General features: G+C 39.3%; 1 protein-coding gene across 1 annotated transcript in view; it reads left to right on the top strand.

The window, feature by feature from the left end:
* Nucleotides 1-16,815, top strand: part of UBR3 (ubiquitin protein ligase E3 component n-recognin 3) — a 116,711-nt gene that overhangs the window by 12,313 nt on the left and 87,583 nt on the right. The window contains exons 5-8 of the mRNA XM_070937213.1: nt 17-66; nt 5,865-5,931; nt 7,622-7,752; nt 15,697-15,925. Of these exons, the coding sequence (XP_070793314.1) occupies nt 17-66; nt 5,865-5,931; nt 7,622-7,752; nt 15,697-15,925 (477 nt within the window). The remainder of the gene's footprint in view (nt 1-16; nt 67-5,864; nt 5,932-7,621; nt 7,753-15,696; nt 15,926-16,815) is intronic.

Here is a 16,815-nt window from a genome sequence, read left to right as displayed (position 1 = left end):
TTTTTAATTTCACAAGGTTTTGCAGGTTCTACACCAGCTTCAGGGCAAGGTGACTCTTCAGATGAGGTGAGACTTTCAGAAACAATAAAGTGTAATCTTGTGTGACAGAAATTAAGATACCATGAGCCTCATCGTATTTGTCTTTGCTAACAAATTTATTTAATAGGATTATTTATGCTGAAAATGCCTCCAGTAAGAAAATTGTTATTAATACTCTTATTGAATTAATTTTGTCAACATTAGGAATCATAGTGTAGATCATGGTTGTCAAATTTTTTGATTTGTCCTTGGCTTCATTGGGTGAAGAAGAATTGTCCTGGGCCACATAAATAATATATAATGTAGTTAATAAATATAAATAACAAACTTCTCTTATTTTTATATTTTTTATTATCTTATGGGGCCAAATGGCTAGTTATCCAGAGCCACGGCTTGGATACCTCTGATATTAATAGTAACTTCTGAAAATAGGCTAGCTTAATATCAGGTATGTTTACTTCTGTAAAACAGGTTTTAATCAGTGTTGCTGTGAAGATAATATGCATACTTCTAAATCTTTGTGGTCTATTACATTTTTTCCACATTTGACATAATATAAATCAGATTTATCTTAATATATGCAGTAAAAGTAGAAGAGAAAAATGAATCCTGGCATAAATATGTATTCAGTTTTCTAAACCAGAAATTTTTAGAACAAAAAAAAACCTTTAAGAAGAGATTGGACAACTATTTGTCTGATATGCTAAAGGATTTCCTGCTTGAATAGGAGGTTGGATTAGAAGACTTTCAAGGTCACTTCCAACTCTTATATTCTGAATAATTACTGGATTGGCTTCTTTCTGATTTCCTCTTAACAATCAATCAATCAATCAATCAATCAATCAATCAATGTAGTACAGAAATAAAAGGGAAAACATGGGGAAAGGGACTGCTGAAGCGTCAGTCTCTCTGTAGTTGTGAAATAAAAGGGAAAACATGGGGAAAGGGACTGCTGAAGCATCAGTCTCTCTGAAGTTGTGAACTGGAACTAGCCTTCTGGCTCAGGGTCAAGAAAGATTTAGCTGATGTAGTTTCTACATATGGAAGCAAACTGCTGTATGTTGCAACTATGTACAGAGATCACCTTCTTATTTTATGTTTACATGAATGGTTAAGGACTTTTTAAACATAGATAAACGGAGAGAGTTAGTACAATAAGCTATATCCAGAATTAAAAATAAAACTCTAAAGGAAAAAGAAAAAAATAGCATCTTAAATATCAGATTTTATAATTTTATAAAATATTTTTCTATTATATATTCCTACTTAAATGTTATCTAAACTGAGAATAATAATATTTCAAGGGATGGATATTTCAATAATATACATCAATGAATGGATAATGTTAAGTACTGAAGAGACAGCCAAGAATTGGTTGCCTTTTTACTTTTCTAAGCCATAAATCAGGATTCCACCTTATGAAAGGACTTTAGATTTAAATACCTTCTTTCAGGCCTCTGTCTCTTGCCCAGGGCAGAATATTTCCTTCTATTTTCACTATCTTGTTCTAGTCCTGAAGCTATTTGCCTTTCATTATTTCTTATATCTTAGTTATGTAATAATAATTAAACCATATATGCTTGAAAGCTAGCTTGTTTTGCTTTATTTCCTTTGAGTGTTCATTTTTTAACATAAATTAGCCTTCTTTTTGACCCTGTCAAAGAGCTAAGTGAATACTTCCAAATCCTTGAATAAAACTGAATGACTTTTGATTATGCTTGTACCATTGCAGCACTTTTAGAAAATTTCTCAGAGTTCATAAAAAATAGTTGCAGCTACTATTCAGGCCTCTTAGAAACTTTATGTGAGTTACAACCAACAGTATTTTCCAAGATGATACTGTACACAGGCTCAGCTATCCTATGTACTGCCAAGTTCTTCAAGTTCTAGTGTTGAGTCCCATCCATCGTAGGAGCTTCTCAAGCAACCCTAATTTGGTGTGCTATTTTCCAGAACTAAGTAGATCTGTTGAAACATCTATATGGCATGGGCATGGGAAAAAGCGGCAATTGACATTTCGTTGTCCCACAGTCTTCTACCAAACCTTCATTTAGGGTCAATAAAAGTAGTCAGTGCAAAGGAAGACCAGAGCTCTAATCAATATGGAGCAAGGGATTAGATTTAATCCTAACATCCATGACACTCTCATTTTTGTTTAAATAAATTACTTGATACCAGGCTCCTAGGATTGCATCTGCTTTATTTAACACCTCTCCTTAAAAAGAAATACTGAATACTTTGATCTCTTTAGCTAAGGCAATATTGTATCTATCCATGCACGCTTTATGCCTTCCTTCAGGTCTTCCACTTTTCAGTATCCTGAGGCAAATTAAAAGTAATATAATGAGAGCCAGTTGGGTCTAGTGGTTAAGGCACTAAATTAGAAGCCAGGAGACTGAGTTCTAGTCCTGCCTTAAGCATGAAAGTTGATGGGTGATTTTGGGTCAGTTTCTCTTTTTGAGCCCAACCTACTCAAAGGATTGTTGTTAGGAAAATAGGAAGAGGAAGGAGTATTAGTTATGTTCCCTGCTTTATTTATTTAAAAATAATAATAAGGACGAGATTAGGCAGACAGACATTCTTGACTTGATATCAGGTTTAGGATGATGCTTGAATATGAATGGCTGATTTATATCACAAGAGAAAAAAATAAGAAAATGAAAGCCACGACTGTAGCAGTGATTCACTATTGTATTGACTTCCCATGAACCTTGAGAATACAATGTTTTTCAAGCAATTCAGGGCATGGCCGACTGGATGGGTGTGGCCAACTGGGTGGGTGTGGCCAGCTTGACGCCACTCCCCAAACTGCTGGCATGTCTCCTCTTCACATTGGGTAGACTGGGCCGAAGCTATGCTGGCCTGATCTTTCCTCTTCACATTGGGTAGACTGGGTTGAAGCCACACTGGCCTGATCTTTCCTCTTTGTGTTGGGTAGACCAGGACGGCCCTGTGTGCCGGATCTGACCACATTGCAGACTGGATGCAGCCCACGGGCCTTGAGTTTGACACCCCTGATTTAGAGGGATATTTGCTACAGGGATCTTTTCAGGTGGGGGCTGGACAGAATAGGGCACCCAAGGGTATTGTTTGTGGTGTTGAAAAAAAGATTTTCTTAAGGGTTCCCGAGTACATAAAAAAGAAATGAATGTTTAACAACAATATACTTGGGTTATTTAATTTTGCAACTTTAGGATATAGGTTACTATATTCTTTATTAATCAATAAATTCTTTATTAATCAATTTTTGTATGATAAACAGAGAACTTTAAAATCCATATTCTTAGAGATTTTGTATATACATGTAAATCCATACAGATAAGATCAATTCTCTCTGATTTTTCTGCTCAGATGAAATTAAAGATAGCATATTTACTTCCAGGAAAATTATAAATCTGATGCCTTTATTTTCTTATGATATTGGTATATTTCAACTTTTGCTCCTATTTTTATATATCTTGAGGTTTTTTGCTCCTATCTTATATATCAGTAATGTAGATATTATAATAGTATATCAGTGGCCCGCAGTCTTTTGGGCATCAGGGACTGGTTCCGAGGAGAGAGGTTTTTCCAGAGACCAGAGGGGGCGTGGTTTCGTGTACTTCTTGCACCCGGTGGATGGGGCTTCGTTTGTTCATGTGGCCCGGTTTCTGGCATGTTGTGGCCTGATGCTGGTCCACGGACCAGGGGTTGAGGATCCCTGTAGTATATCATACGAGAGAACCTTATCTTTCTAAAGTTAATGATTCTGTCTTTGATATTTATTTATGTATTGAATTTATTTAAGTGAATGTCAGTAGGTTTCTTTGAATAATTAGATTTTCCATCAATCTTCATGACAATCAATTATTATTGTCATGAAGAGAAGATAAATACTTAATTGGATTTTAATTCAGAAGAATGCCATTATTCTATTTCAATAGGTTGTCATTATATACAGTGGATATAAAATGTTTCCGCACCTCGTTTAAAATGCCAGGTTCTTGAGATGTAAAAAAATCAAACCAAGATAAATCACAACCTGGCATTTTAACAGGAGTGTGTAGACTTTTAATATCCACTATACATTTCCAGTTTGTTGATGGAAGAAATGTCTTGCGCTGTATAATAATTAGGTATTGGAAAATGCTTCAGATATGAGAAAATACTTCAGATTCTTCTAATAGTACTTAAACTTTGAATGTTTCCAGTCATTTTCTAATAATTGTGCTCCTTTGCAAGTGTTTCTAATTGAGTGTATTATAACCAAACAGTATTTGCTTCTAAACAAATATGCTTATGATTTAAGTAACTCTTAAATAATACGCCTTACATTATTTTTCCATTTAATTGGCAAATTCCTCATTGATTATGCTTTCCAGTCTTAGCTTAGAATTTTAGTAGTTCTTTTTTTAATTTTTATTGAAAATTATTAAAAAATACAGAAAAAAAAGTATAACAATATGGATAGAATTGCAGAGAGTAATATAATACATAAAGTATCAATTTTCACCTAGAGAAAGTACAAACCTCCATTAAGCCAACTCATCAAAAGAAAGGTTTATCCAGGAGAAAGAATTCTCAACTGTCATGCAATGCTCCTATAAATATTTCCCCACATTCACATTAAGGTTAATATTTTCATTCTTCTTAAGATTTCTTTTTTTGCAGCCAAGCATACCATCTGTCCCAGCTCCTATATAACCCCGATTCTTGTCTATCTCGCAAAAGTCCAGTAAGCTTGTCTGCTTCTGCACAGTCCAATTAACGTAGCCTCCGATGGGATATTTTTGGATTTCCATTCTTGCGCGAACGAGATCCTGGCTGGAGTGATGATGTGGAGAGCGAGATACCAATTAGATTTGTTCAAGTTCTCTGGTTTCATGCCTAGTAAAAACGTTTCCGGGTTCAAATCTATTCTACATCCTATGATTTCTAAAATCCATTTTTGAATTCTAGCCCAATATTCTTTTGCTCGGGGACAGGTCCACCAACTATGAAAGTAAGTTCCCATAGCGGCGTTGCATTTCCAACAAACCGGAGAGGTTCCCGGAAACATCTTCGATAATCTAGCTGGGGGCAGGTGCCATCTATACAGCATTTTGTATGTATTTTCCTTATAGGAAACCGACATTGTTAATTTTAAGGTTTCCCCCCAAATTTCTTCCCAATTTTCAAGTTCAGTCGAGTATCCCAGATTTCTCCCCCAGGCAATCATTGAGTCCTTGATGACCTCCTCTCCAATCCAATCCATTAAGAGGAATTGATACAGTTTGGATAATACCTTCTCATCCTTCCCCAACAAGATCTTATCAAGTTCCTGTAGGGAATTATAGATTCCTCCCTTGTTTTTGTCCTGAGCTGTCCTAGATTGGATCTGATTGTATGACCACCAATCTAACTCATAGCCTAATTCCACCAGCGTATTTCGAGATTTTACTTTGCCTGAAGGATCCAACAGAGCTTGGTAAATTAATGGTTTTTTCTGTTATAAAGAGTCGAGTGTATCATCACCTCTAAAGGGGAAATTTTAGTAGTTCTTTAAAGACAGTTTATGTGAGATAAGATCCCCAAGTGATATAACCATAACAGAAGGACATTTAAACAGAAAGACATTTAAAGGAGACTATAAGAAGTTTTTTTGATGAAGAATATATTTTTATAACCTGTTTCCAATAAATAACATACTAACATTTAGCTTGAAATCCTGGAAGTGTTTCTGAATAACATATGGCAGTAAAGTAATGTTCCTAGGGAGAGTCTATTTTCATATCCCACCCCAGCACAGTATAATAGATCTGATGTTAGATTTTTCTATTCATCTATTTTCAATCTCTTTATCTCAGGAAGACCAGGATGGTAACCAAGGTGTGGGAAAGTGCAAGAGAGTGAAACTAAGTACCACCACCAAAGGTATATACAGTAAATAGTTTGTTGCATACTTTATAGTTTATAACCATGTTTTACTCAACTGGTAGTTTTGAGTTTCCATGGATGAATATGCTTTCAAGATCTGTAATGTATATGATATTATAGAAGCAAAAGTGAGTGCGTATATGTGTGTGTGTTTGGATGGATGGATGGATGGATGGATAGACAGACAGACAGACAGACTGTCTGGGTTATATATAGCCTGGGTCCAAGACCTGAGCTTTGCATAATGGGGTGAGGTCCCATTACTTGCCCCAGCTCCTGCCTACCTAGCAGCTTGAAAACATGCAAATGAGAGTAGATAAATAGTGGAAAGTAGCAGCGTTTCATGCACCTTTGGCATATAGCCATGCTGGCACATGACCAAGGAAATTGTCTTTGGACAACACTGGTTCCCTTGGCCAAGGAACAAAGATGAGCATCATGCATGATTGACAAGGAAACCTTTACCTTTATTTATTTATACACACACTTTTGCTTGTATAGTATTTTATGTATGAGCAATATAGACTGACTACAAGACTTAGTGTTCCTTATTTTATAGTTCCATGCATTTTTGAATCCCAGGAGGAAAAATGGCTTAGGGCATTGATGGATAAGCAGCTGCCCATTAGCTGTTTGTAACTTTTCTGCCCTATTGTATGCCCTCCATGACATCACTAAAATTCATCACTTTTTTTTAACACAATGTGTTTTTTTTCCCTTTGAGTGTTAAATCAGAAAAGTGACTTTAAAGCTCCCATATCTGGGAGGGGGGAACCATTAAAAAGACTTTTTTGCCTCTCCACACTGTCTGCAGTCTGAAAAGAATTTTAAACTGTAGCCATCATTGGAAAAAAGTTGTCTGTTGCTAGATTACCTTAACAATTCTCTGTTCCATGCCTCCCAGACTCCTGCAGTCAGTTGGCACGCCAAGCTATTGCAAGAAATCATAGATCTAGCTATGCTTTTATGATGCACAGATCATTCAGAACAAGAAATCTTCAACCTGAGACTATATGTGCCTTAGCATTCTTTCTCCTGCTATTAAAATTTACAAATTATCCATTTTCAGTGATGACGTTTGTTACTTATTTCTTGATAAAACAGAAATTCTACATCTTGAATAGGTATAATGTGCCTGTTTTAAGTTGGGCTATTCACTTCGGAAGGAAAAGTAAATAAAAGAGATAAATAGTTTCCCTTGGTCTAGTACATGTTATTGTATTGCCACCACACCAGTTAACACTGTCAGAGGCCTCCCCCCCCAAAGAAATACCTTCCAGCTATGAAAACCCTTTCAGTCCAGACCTTTCCCTTCCATTCTGTCAATGAGCAGAAACTTCTGGGGAGAGCAAAATATCAAGATAGTCCTCATGACTGTATTTGAAACTCTGCCTCTTGTACATTGTGAACAATGTTGAGACTTGTGTAAGAGAGGTGGGATTTCAGTTATGAAGTTCCAATTGCCATCTTGACTTTTTTGACAGCCCTCTTCCCCCTTACAGATGCAGCTGAGTAGTAAGTATTCAGTGACTGAGTAGAGTCAGGAGCATTGGACAGGCATATGAAGTCTTCTAAAACATGGGGTTTTCAAAAGATCTTGGTGTCTGTCTCAAAAATATCCTGATAAATTTTGTAATCTGTTCTCCATGAACCCTTCCATTTGGCTTTTATTCTCATTTTTCTACAGATCAGTCCATCATGGATGTTTTGAAGCATAAATGTTTTCTAGAAGAATTATTATTTTGGACAGTAAAATATGAATTTCCTCAGAAAATGGTAACTTTCTTGCTCAACATGCTTCCAGATCAAGATTATAAGGTATTAGCGTATTTCTTCTTTCTTTTGTCCTGACAATTCTTACAATGATTTGTGAAATCATTTGTAGTAGTCTAAGGCCGTTGTTAAAGGAAAAGGTTTAACAATTTAACACAATATTCAGGATACTAAGAGAAAATAGTATAGAAAATAATATGAACTAAATTTAAAAATCAAGATAGTGTTGAAAGAAGTCAGAAGTGTTTTGAACAATGTTATGAGTTGGCTGGAAGTGAAAATATAATATCTCACTGGTAGATGTCTATTTCCAAAGGGTACCCATTAAATATAATTATGATTAGTTAATATCAGTGAATGTAAAAATGAGCTTATTGGAAAAGATCGGGTGGGCTTCAAAAATTTCAGCAATGGGTTCTCTACCCGGTTGCTGGATGGGCATGGCCATGGTGGGCGTGGCAGCCCATTTTCGCCTTTCCCCAGGTTCCAGAGGCTTTCCTTGAGCCTCTGGGAGGGCGAAAACTGCCTCCTCCTGGCTCTAGAGGCCTTCTGGAGGCCAGAAACAGGCCTGTTTTCAGACTTCCGGAACTTCCGGTAGGCCTGTTTTTCCCACTCCCCAAGCCTCCATGCGGACCCTGCACTTACCTCGCATCCTAAATGGGCTGCGTGGAGACTCCGGGGAGGGGAGGGGAGGGGTGGGTGGGGCCAGCCAGGGGTTGGATTTGGAGGTTATCTGAACCGGCCATAATGTTAGCTATGGGTTCTCCTGAACCCGGGCGAACCCGTAGCAGCCCACCCCTGGAAAAGATGGAATATAGGAAACCTAAAGAAAGGTAGTATCGTATAGAATTTGGATAAAATAAGTACACTCAGCCTAATTTAACCAGCTACAGTATGCATCTCTTTGAGTAGAACTGTTTGGTTTCAAAACTTGTTTAAAATGTATTGTAGATAAGATGATCTATAAGAAATCACATAGGCTCCCTGGTTGAATGAATTGGGCAAAGCCCTCTTTGTGCCTCTTATTCTTCTAGAGCACTAGTCCGCTTGTTTTATTAAATGTGAACTATAAAGTCATCCTCTTTTGGAAGGCTGACCGTTGCTTTGCACAATCAAGCCAACTGCTCCATTTCTGACATCATAAAAAACAACTTGTTATTGAATGATACGTTTTTACTAGTTATATCATATGTGAGAGATTTTGGGGAAACAAGATAAGAATATTGTTTAATCAGACATGGCACAGGTTCTTTATAATGCATCATGAAAAGAATGATTTACATTTTCTGTGTTTGACTTTCATAATCAACAGTACTATATCTCTAATACTCTAAATTCTAGGAATACTTATATTGCTTGTGAATTATTTTATATTAATATTAAATTAATATTTTAATGGATTATAAATCATTGAGCTGATGTTGATTCTTAGTAATAATATGGAGAGACCTTACTTAGGATAATTCATTAAAAATACATTAAAGCAAAGTTGCTGCTTAGTACTTTCACAACTACTTTTTTGGCTGTTTAAAAAAACCCTCTCAATATGTAACATGCATAACGCATTGTAATTTAATAATTTATTGCACCAGGATCTATCTATTGGAAGTTCTGCTAGTCAGTTAACTCATTGAATTGTATTACTTGTTGTTTATTTGTAAAGTATATTTTATCTCCCTGTTCATTGTACAGTCCCGCTACATTAATATAATCCTTATTCTCTTTGTTCCCATTGTCCTTTCTTAACTCCCTGTTTTTTAAATATTTTTCTATTTTTTTGTTGAAATGTTATATATCATATAACCTTGCAAATAAAGTGAGAATTTTAGGTGCCAAAATATACCTAAAAATTGGGTTCAACTTATACATGGTTGGGCTTCTTGGAGAAATAATTTGGAGAGAGACTGAACAATTACATTCTCTTGTGCATCCTAAGGCACTTCATTACAGTTAATAAATTTCAATTTACCGTAATCTACAGTATATAAGATTAATGTTCTCTTGTTTTTTCTATTTAATTTGTATTTACTGTTTAATTTGCCACAATTCCAAATGACCTTGGCTAGTGTACAGCAAAAATGCAAAACAAAACAGAAAAAATAAAAAGGATACAAATCTTATTAAAAAGGTAAAAAAAGATAAGAAAACAGACATAATAATCAGTCAGCTCAGACTAAAGTCTAAATGGAATAAAACTGATTTGTTTATGGAGTGTTAACAAAGTGGAGTCTGAGCATACTTATGGGTGAAAACACACTGCTGTTTTGCACACATCCAATGTTCTTCACAAAGAGAGGAGACTTTGAGCAGGACTCCTCTGGCTAATGATTGAATGAGTATATGTAGCTGGCAAGCATTGTCTGTTACAGCCTTGTCTACACTTTATAGGGTTTTAAAAATAATGTTTCAGAAGCATTGGCAACCAAATTAATGACTTTAATTTAGATGTAATTCTATGTTGGCAGGATTTTCCAGCTATGAGTTTGCTACATTTTGTGCTGCTAGTAACTCATAGACTGTCTTCAAAGACAGGACAATATACTGTACATCGTGTTTCAGCAAGTCTAGATGGGTGATGATCAAGATATGAATTACAAAAGTCAGGGCATTCTGGTCCAGGTTGGGTCATAACTGGCACAGCAGCCAAAAATGGGAAAGAGTCCTGGCCACTTTCTCCATCTGTTGGTGAGCAGAAGTTGTGAGTCCAAGTCAAGAACTGCTTCTTTTAGGGATAACACAACCCTGTCTGAGTGATTACCAGGTCTACTGTTATGTGCCCAGATGCTTATCATAGGCTAGCAACTATGTATTGGTAGGATTTAATCAAATTTATTTTGCCTCATCCAGATTTCTACAGCCTTCCAACTGATTCAAGACTTTCTTGGTATTTCTGATTGGGGTGTCCTTATCCCAGACTGATGGATGATGCTTTGCAGTGATTTCATGTTGATGTTAAATGACATGAGGGAGAGCCCTGAGCCTTATGGAACTCAACATTGGATCTCCCATAGACTTGAACAGTTTCTCTCCATATCCGCCAATCAAAACACTCAGATACGACCCCCCCCACTATAAATAGAGACCCCATCTCCCAACCCTTGAAGGTGATCCAGAATTATTCCATAGTAAATAGTATTGAATGTTGCCAAGAGCTCTAATGGAACCAAGCAGGGTGTATTCCTCCAGACAGTCTACACCATCTTCTCGGCAAACTTTCCTTAAAAAACTCTCCCAGCTGCATATCAACAGTCCTGCCCGGGCTGCTCGATGCCCTATCGGGGCTGGTGGTGGAGTTTCCCAGACTTATTGTGCTGGGGGACTTCAATCTGCCATCCCTGGGTGGGGCGTCGGGGGTGGCTCGGGAGTTCATGGCCTCCATGACGGCCACGGACCTGACTCAAATTGTTCAGGGCCCGACACATGAGGGGGGCCACACGCCTGATCTTGTTTTTGTCTCAGAGCAGTGGCGGGTGGAGTTTGGTGGGGGACTGACTGCTATTGATCTCCTGTCGTGGACTGATCACCATCTTCTCCGGCTGGGCTTCCAGTACGCCGCCTCTCCTCGCTGGGAAGCGGAACCGACCATCTGGTTCCGCCCCAGGTGCCTGATGGACCCGGAGAGGTTCCAGACAGAGCTTGGGATGATGCCTCTATCTCTCTCCCATGCCCCGGTCATGACCCTGGTGGATGCCTGGGATGAGGCCGCTGCCGGGGCTCTGGACCGGGTCGTGCCTTTGCGGCCTCTAACTCGTCGCAGATCCCGGTTGGCCCCGTGGTTCACTGAGGAGCTCCGGGGGATGAAGCGACATAGGAGAGGCCTAGAGAGCAGTTGGAGGGCCAGTCGTTCCGAATCTGACCGGTCACAATTGAGATCATTTACACGGGCCTATTTGGTGGAATTGGCGACGGCGAAACGTCGCTATTTCTCCAATGTCATTGCATCCGCAGAGAATCGCCCGGCCGCCCTGTTTCAGCTATCCCGCTCCCTCTTGAATCAGAGGGCGGGGGAAGACTCGATGTGAGGGTGAGCTGAGGAGTTTGGCCAGTATCTGCAGGACAAGATCGCTCAGATTTGGGACGGCTTGGACTCTGACTGGACAGGGTCAGACGGTGAGGAAGCGTTGGGTCTTGTGCTTTGGGAAGAGTTTGATCCTGTTACCCCAGAGGAGGTGGACAGGATCATGGGGAAGTTGAGTGCGGCCACATGTGTACTGGACCCGTGCCCCTCCTGGCTGGTTTATTCAGCTTGGGAGGTGACATGTGGCTGGATCCAGGCGGTGATAGCTGCATCTTTAGAGGAGGGAAGCTTTCCTGCCGCCTTGAAGGAGGCAGTGGTGAGGCCCCTCCTCAAGAAGCCTGCCCTGGATCCAGCTGTTTTGAGCAACTTTCGTCCGGTCTCTAACCTTTGCTTTTTGTGAAGGTTGTCGAGACTGTAGTGGCACGTCAGTTCCCGGTGGCCCTGGATGAAGCGGAGCACCTCGATCCGTACCAATCAGGTTTCAGGCCCGGATACAGCACGGAGACGACATTGGTCGCACTGGTGGATGATCTCTGGAGGGCTCGGGACAGAGGTCATTCCTCTGTTCTGGTCCTATTAGATCTTTCAGCGGCTTTCGATACCTGTGTTGGCAGGAGGGCAGAGATCGACCATGAGGCCCCTCAAGTGTGGGGTGCTTCAGGGGTCGGTTCTCTCACCCCTTCTGTTCAACATTTATATGAAACCGCTGGGGGAGATCATCCGTGGTTTCGGGGTGGGGTATCATCAGTACGCTGATGATACCCAGCTTTTTATATCCACTCCGAACCAGCCCAGTGATGCCCTCGACGTGATGTCCCGGTGCCTGGAAGCGGTACGGATCTGGATGGGGAGGAACAGGCTTTGGCTCAACCCTGCCAAGACTGAGTGGCTGTGGATACCGGCATCTCAGTTCGAAGGTGAGATTCCATCGCTGACTATAGGGGGTGAAATTTTGCCCCCTGTAGACAGGGCGCGCAACTTGGGTGTCCTGGATTCACGGTTGAGTTTAGAAGATCATATAACAACCGTGACCAGGGGGGCATATGCCCAGATTCGTCTGGTCCGCCAGTTGCGCCCCTATTTGGACCGAGATGCCCTACGCACAGTTACTCATGCGCTAGTTACCTCCCGCATTGACTACTGTAATGCTCTCTACATGGGGCTGCCCTTGAGGACCACTCGGAGCCTTCAACTGGTACAGAATGCGGCCGCACGGGTTGTGATGGGAGAGTCCCGATACTCCCATGTTACACCCTCCTGCACGACTTGCATTGGTTGCCGGTTGCCCTCCGGGTGAGATTCAAGGTGCTGGTGATGACCTATAAAGCCCTACATGGCTTAGGCCCAGGATATTTGGCGAACCATCTGCTGCCAGTAACAGCTGCCCATCGCCCGGTGCGTTCTCACAGGGAGGGCCTGCTCCGGGTGCCGTCAGCTAGACAGTGTCGGCTGGCGACCCCTAGGGGTAGAGCTTTCTCTGTGGGCGCGCCCACCCTTTGGAATCAACTCCCCCTGGGGCTCCGGTTGGCTCCTGACCTTCGCACCTTCCGCCGCGAATTAAACACATGGTTGTTCACATCGCCCAGCCTGGACTGAAAGGGTTTTTAGATTTTGGGGGTTTTAATATAAATTATATACGTACATTATGTATTTTATAATTTTAATTGGTTTTTTTATTGTTGTGAGCCGCCCTGAGTCCTCAGAGATAGAGCGGCATATAAATTTTATTAATAAATAAATAAATAAATAATAAAATAAAAAGGCAAATGTTTCCTAGGGGGCAAGCAAGATCCTTCCCTATAAAGAAGTGTTAATAACCTCCCAGATCTATCCATTCATGCCTTGCCTAATCATCCAAGAAAGAAAAGAGCAGCATACACCAAGCTCAGAGGCTGCAGAATTTAAAATACAACGAACCATATCCATTTCTCATATAAAGAACCCCATAGGGAACCCACAGATTCATCTGACATGTCTACAGGAGTTTTTACCTGTCTGTCCTTCTGCAAAAATATTATTTTTATTCTGTTGTTCTAAAAAAAAGTTTATAATTCTGAGTAATTCTGAATAAGAGCCAGTTTGGGATAATGGTTATGGCATCAGGCTAGAATGCTTGGTGTTCTAGTTCTACCTTAGACACAAAATCAACTGGGTGGCCTTGGGCCAGTCACTTTCTCTCAGCCCTAGGAAGGAGGGAACATCGTCCTGAAAATCTTGCCAAGAAAACTACAGTTTAATCCAAGTAGTTGCTAGGAGTCAACATTGACTTAAAGGCGAAAGGGGAGCGGGGACAACAAAGGAGAAATAAACAGACAAACCCTGAACAAAACTGCTAGGCAGCAATCTGCAAATGCAATAAGTGCAGAGGAGAAGAGGTTTTTCTGCCTTGTAGGACTTTCTGTTACTGAGTAGTTTATGCTGCTTCACTGGGTAGCGATTAAAATATTCTTTGGGGAAGGGTTATATTTCTGTAAAGAATTAGAATTGCAATTTGGAAATGTTAGATTTGAGTGTCACTAGAAGATCTTCCCTGCGAACGGCACTTTTAATTAGTTTAGGCAGATACGCGATTAAGAGCCTTTCTGGGCAAAGAATGTTGTTACTGTTATCCACTTTTTGGTAATCTTCTAACTAGATTACTGCAGTGGAGCTGCTCTTCAAAATGGTCCTAAAACTGAAGAAATTGAATCTGGAAAGAGGCTGGATATTTCAGCAAGACAATGATCTAAAACCTCCTTTCAAATCAACCATGAAGCTCTTCCAGGAAAGAGAAGTAAAGATTTTGGAAAAAGCCTCATAGTCCCCATACTTGGAGCTTATTGAAGATTTTTGCGGAGATCTCAAATACACAATGCATGTAAAGAGACCTAAGAATGTTTTTCAGTAGAAGAGTTCTACAAAAAAGATTTTTTTGGGGGGGGGGGAAGAATAAACTCTAAATGCAACAATAGAAAGACTCAGCTGGCTATAGGAAACATTTGGAAACGATTATTTCAGCCAAAGGAGCTGCTACAAAATGCATACTGAAAGTGTTTCCAAATTAATACCTGTCGTATTAATTGTTATTTTGAACTTCTAATGAACTGCGTGCAAATAGTGAGCATGCATGGAAATTTGCAGAAATATGCTGTGTTTAATCTTGTACTTTATACAATAAGGTTCCCCCAAAGTAATCAAAATCAAAGGGTCAATGGGACTAAGGAGTTCATTATTATTACTACTACTTTTCATAATTCTGTCAATTAAATTAGTATTTAATTATATTCATACATGCATAATAAGTACAGGGAGGGGATCAGGGAACAGTTGGAAACTTCTTGAAGGGGGTCAGTAAGATGAAGAGTTTTGAGACTCTTGAAATATTGAAGTTGTGTCAGTTGTGTTTAGCTAAAAATTATCTGCAACATACATATATAGAAACACTTTAAAGTATTTTTTATTTTATACTCCACACTAATATAGTGGACTATTTGGCTCCCAGTTTTGAGCAGTGGTGTTTTCCACTTGTCCTTTATTTTTTAACACTCAGATTTGACGTATTTTTAAATTTTATTTTTACTCATATTTATATGCTGCTCATCTCGCTATCAAGCAATATGTTGTTTTTCCTTGCCCGCATGACCATGAGAGAATTAGATATCATAACTTCCATTCTATGCAACCAGGTGGCCTTTGAGGTGAAGTTGGCCCCTTTTCTTATGACGTTTTGAAAAGCTTGTCAGATCTGACTATTTTGAAGTAGGAATTGAAGGATAGAATGAATTACAGTATGTGGTCTTCATTGAGAAATTGTGCTGTGGATATTGTATTTGAGTTGTCATTGTTTTTATTATCGATGTTTGATTTTTATAAACCTCTCAAAATTAGCCAGATTGGTGTAAATTAATTGGAATAATACATACAGTACATACATATTGTGACATATATGAAAAAGCAAATTGTAACACTAAAACTTGTTTTCTACATTATAGATTGCTTTTACTAAAACATTTGTGCAGCATTATGCTTTTATTATGAAAACGCTGAAGAAAAGCCATGAATCTGATACCATGTCGAACAGAATCGTACACATTAGTGTCCAGCTATTCAGCAATGAGGAATTAGCACGTCAAGTGACAGAAGAATGCCAACTGCTTGATATTATGGTTACTGTCCTTCTGTATATGATGGAGAGTTGCCTTGTTAAAAGTGAGTTACAAGGTGAGTGTGTATCTCGCTTTATGATGATTTTTCTCACAATGCTATTCAAAATTGTTGGATCCATGCTGAGTGGAATTAAGGAAATTGAAATCCACCATTTGTTGAGGTCATCATGTTGCTTTCAGGTTATTTAAGAGACTTGGATACTGTTCTGTTATAACATTTATACTTTCAATCAAATGGGTTCTGCCCCATGTGAAACGATCCAACTTCTCTAGCTAAATCTTTTAAGTAGGTAAAAAGGATTCTTTTCTAGTCCACTGCACAAATACATGAAGGCACAGCTTATTATCCCATTTCCTTTATAAATCTTAAACACCTGGTAGCTCTGGTTTCCATGAATAGCCTGGCAGTAGCTTTACATCACCAAATTATGAAGATTTCCTTTGATGGGAAGGGATTTTCTTCTGTCGGAAGTCTGATATGAGCTGCATAGGATTAAAAAAGATTATGGCTAAGTGTGGCTGTAATCCAACCTCATTCTTTTTCATCATATTTCTTCATATCTATAGCCCATGCCTTTTCACCCCTGCTGAAGTTGCTATACCAGAAGCAGAACCATGTTTTACTAAAGTATTACCAATAGCAACTTCTGTCTCAGCATTGTCCACTTCACACTGTTTCAGATAGGAATATAGAAGGCCTGTGGACTTTTTCAGATGTTGCTTTCAGCAATCTACCTCTTACTATCACCAATCCTAATATAGCTTTTGGGAACCATCTCAAACATTTCTCTGATTGCTAGTATTTATTGGAGACAATGTCTGAATATTGGCCATCATCGAGCAAGGATAAGTCAAGTTTTGCCATGAACCCCTATGGACTACTGTAGTTACTCCCTCTTTTCTCATTTGAAGTAATGTTGGAAAAGATGCTATTAAATCTATCCC

Source organism: Pituophis catenifer, unplaced genomic scaffold (assembly GCF_029215685.1).
Source record: "Pituophis catenifer annectens isolate HBS135680 unplaced genomic scaffold, rPitCat1.0.hap2 SCAF_1, whole genome shotgun sequence".
Taxonomy (NCBI): domain Eukaryota; kingdom Metazoa; phylum Chordata; class Lepidosauria; order Squamata; family Colubridae; genus Pituophis; species Pituophis catenifer.
This window is presented reverse-complemented; position numbering and strand designations above follow the sequence as displayed.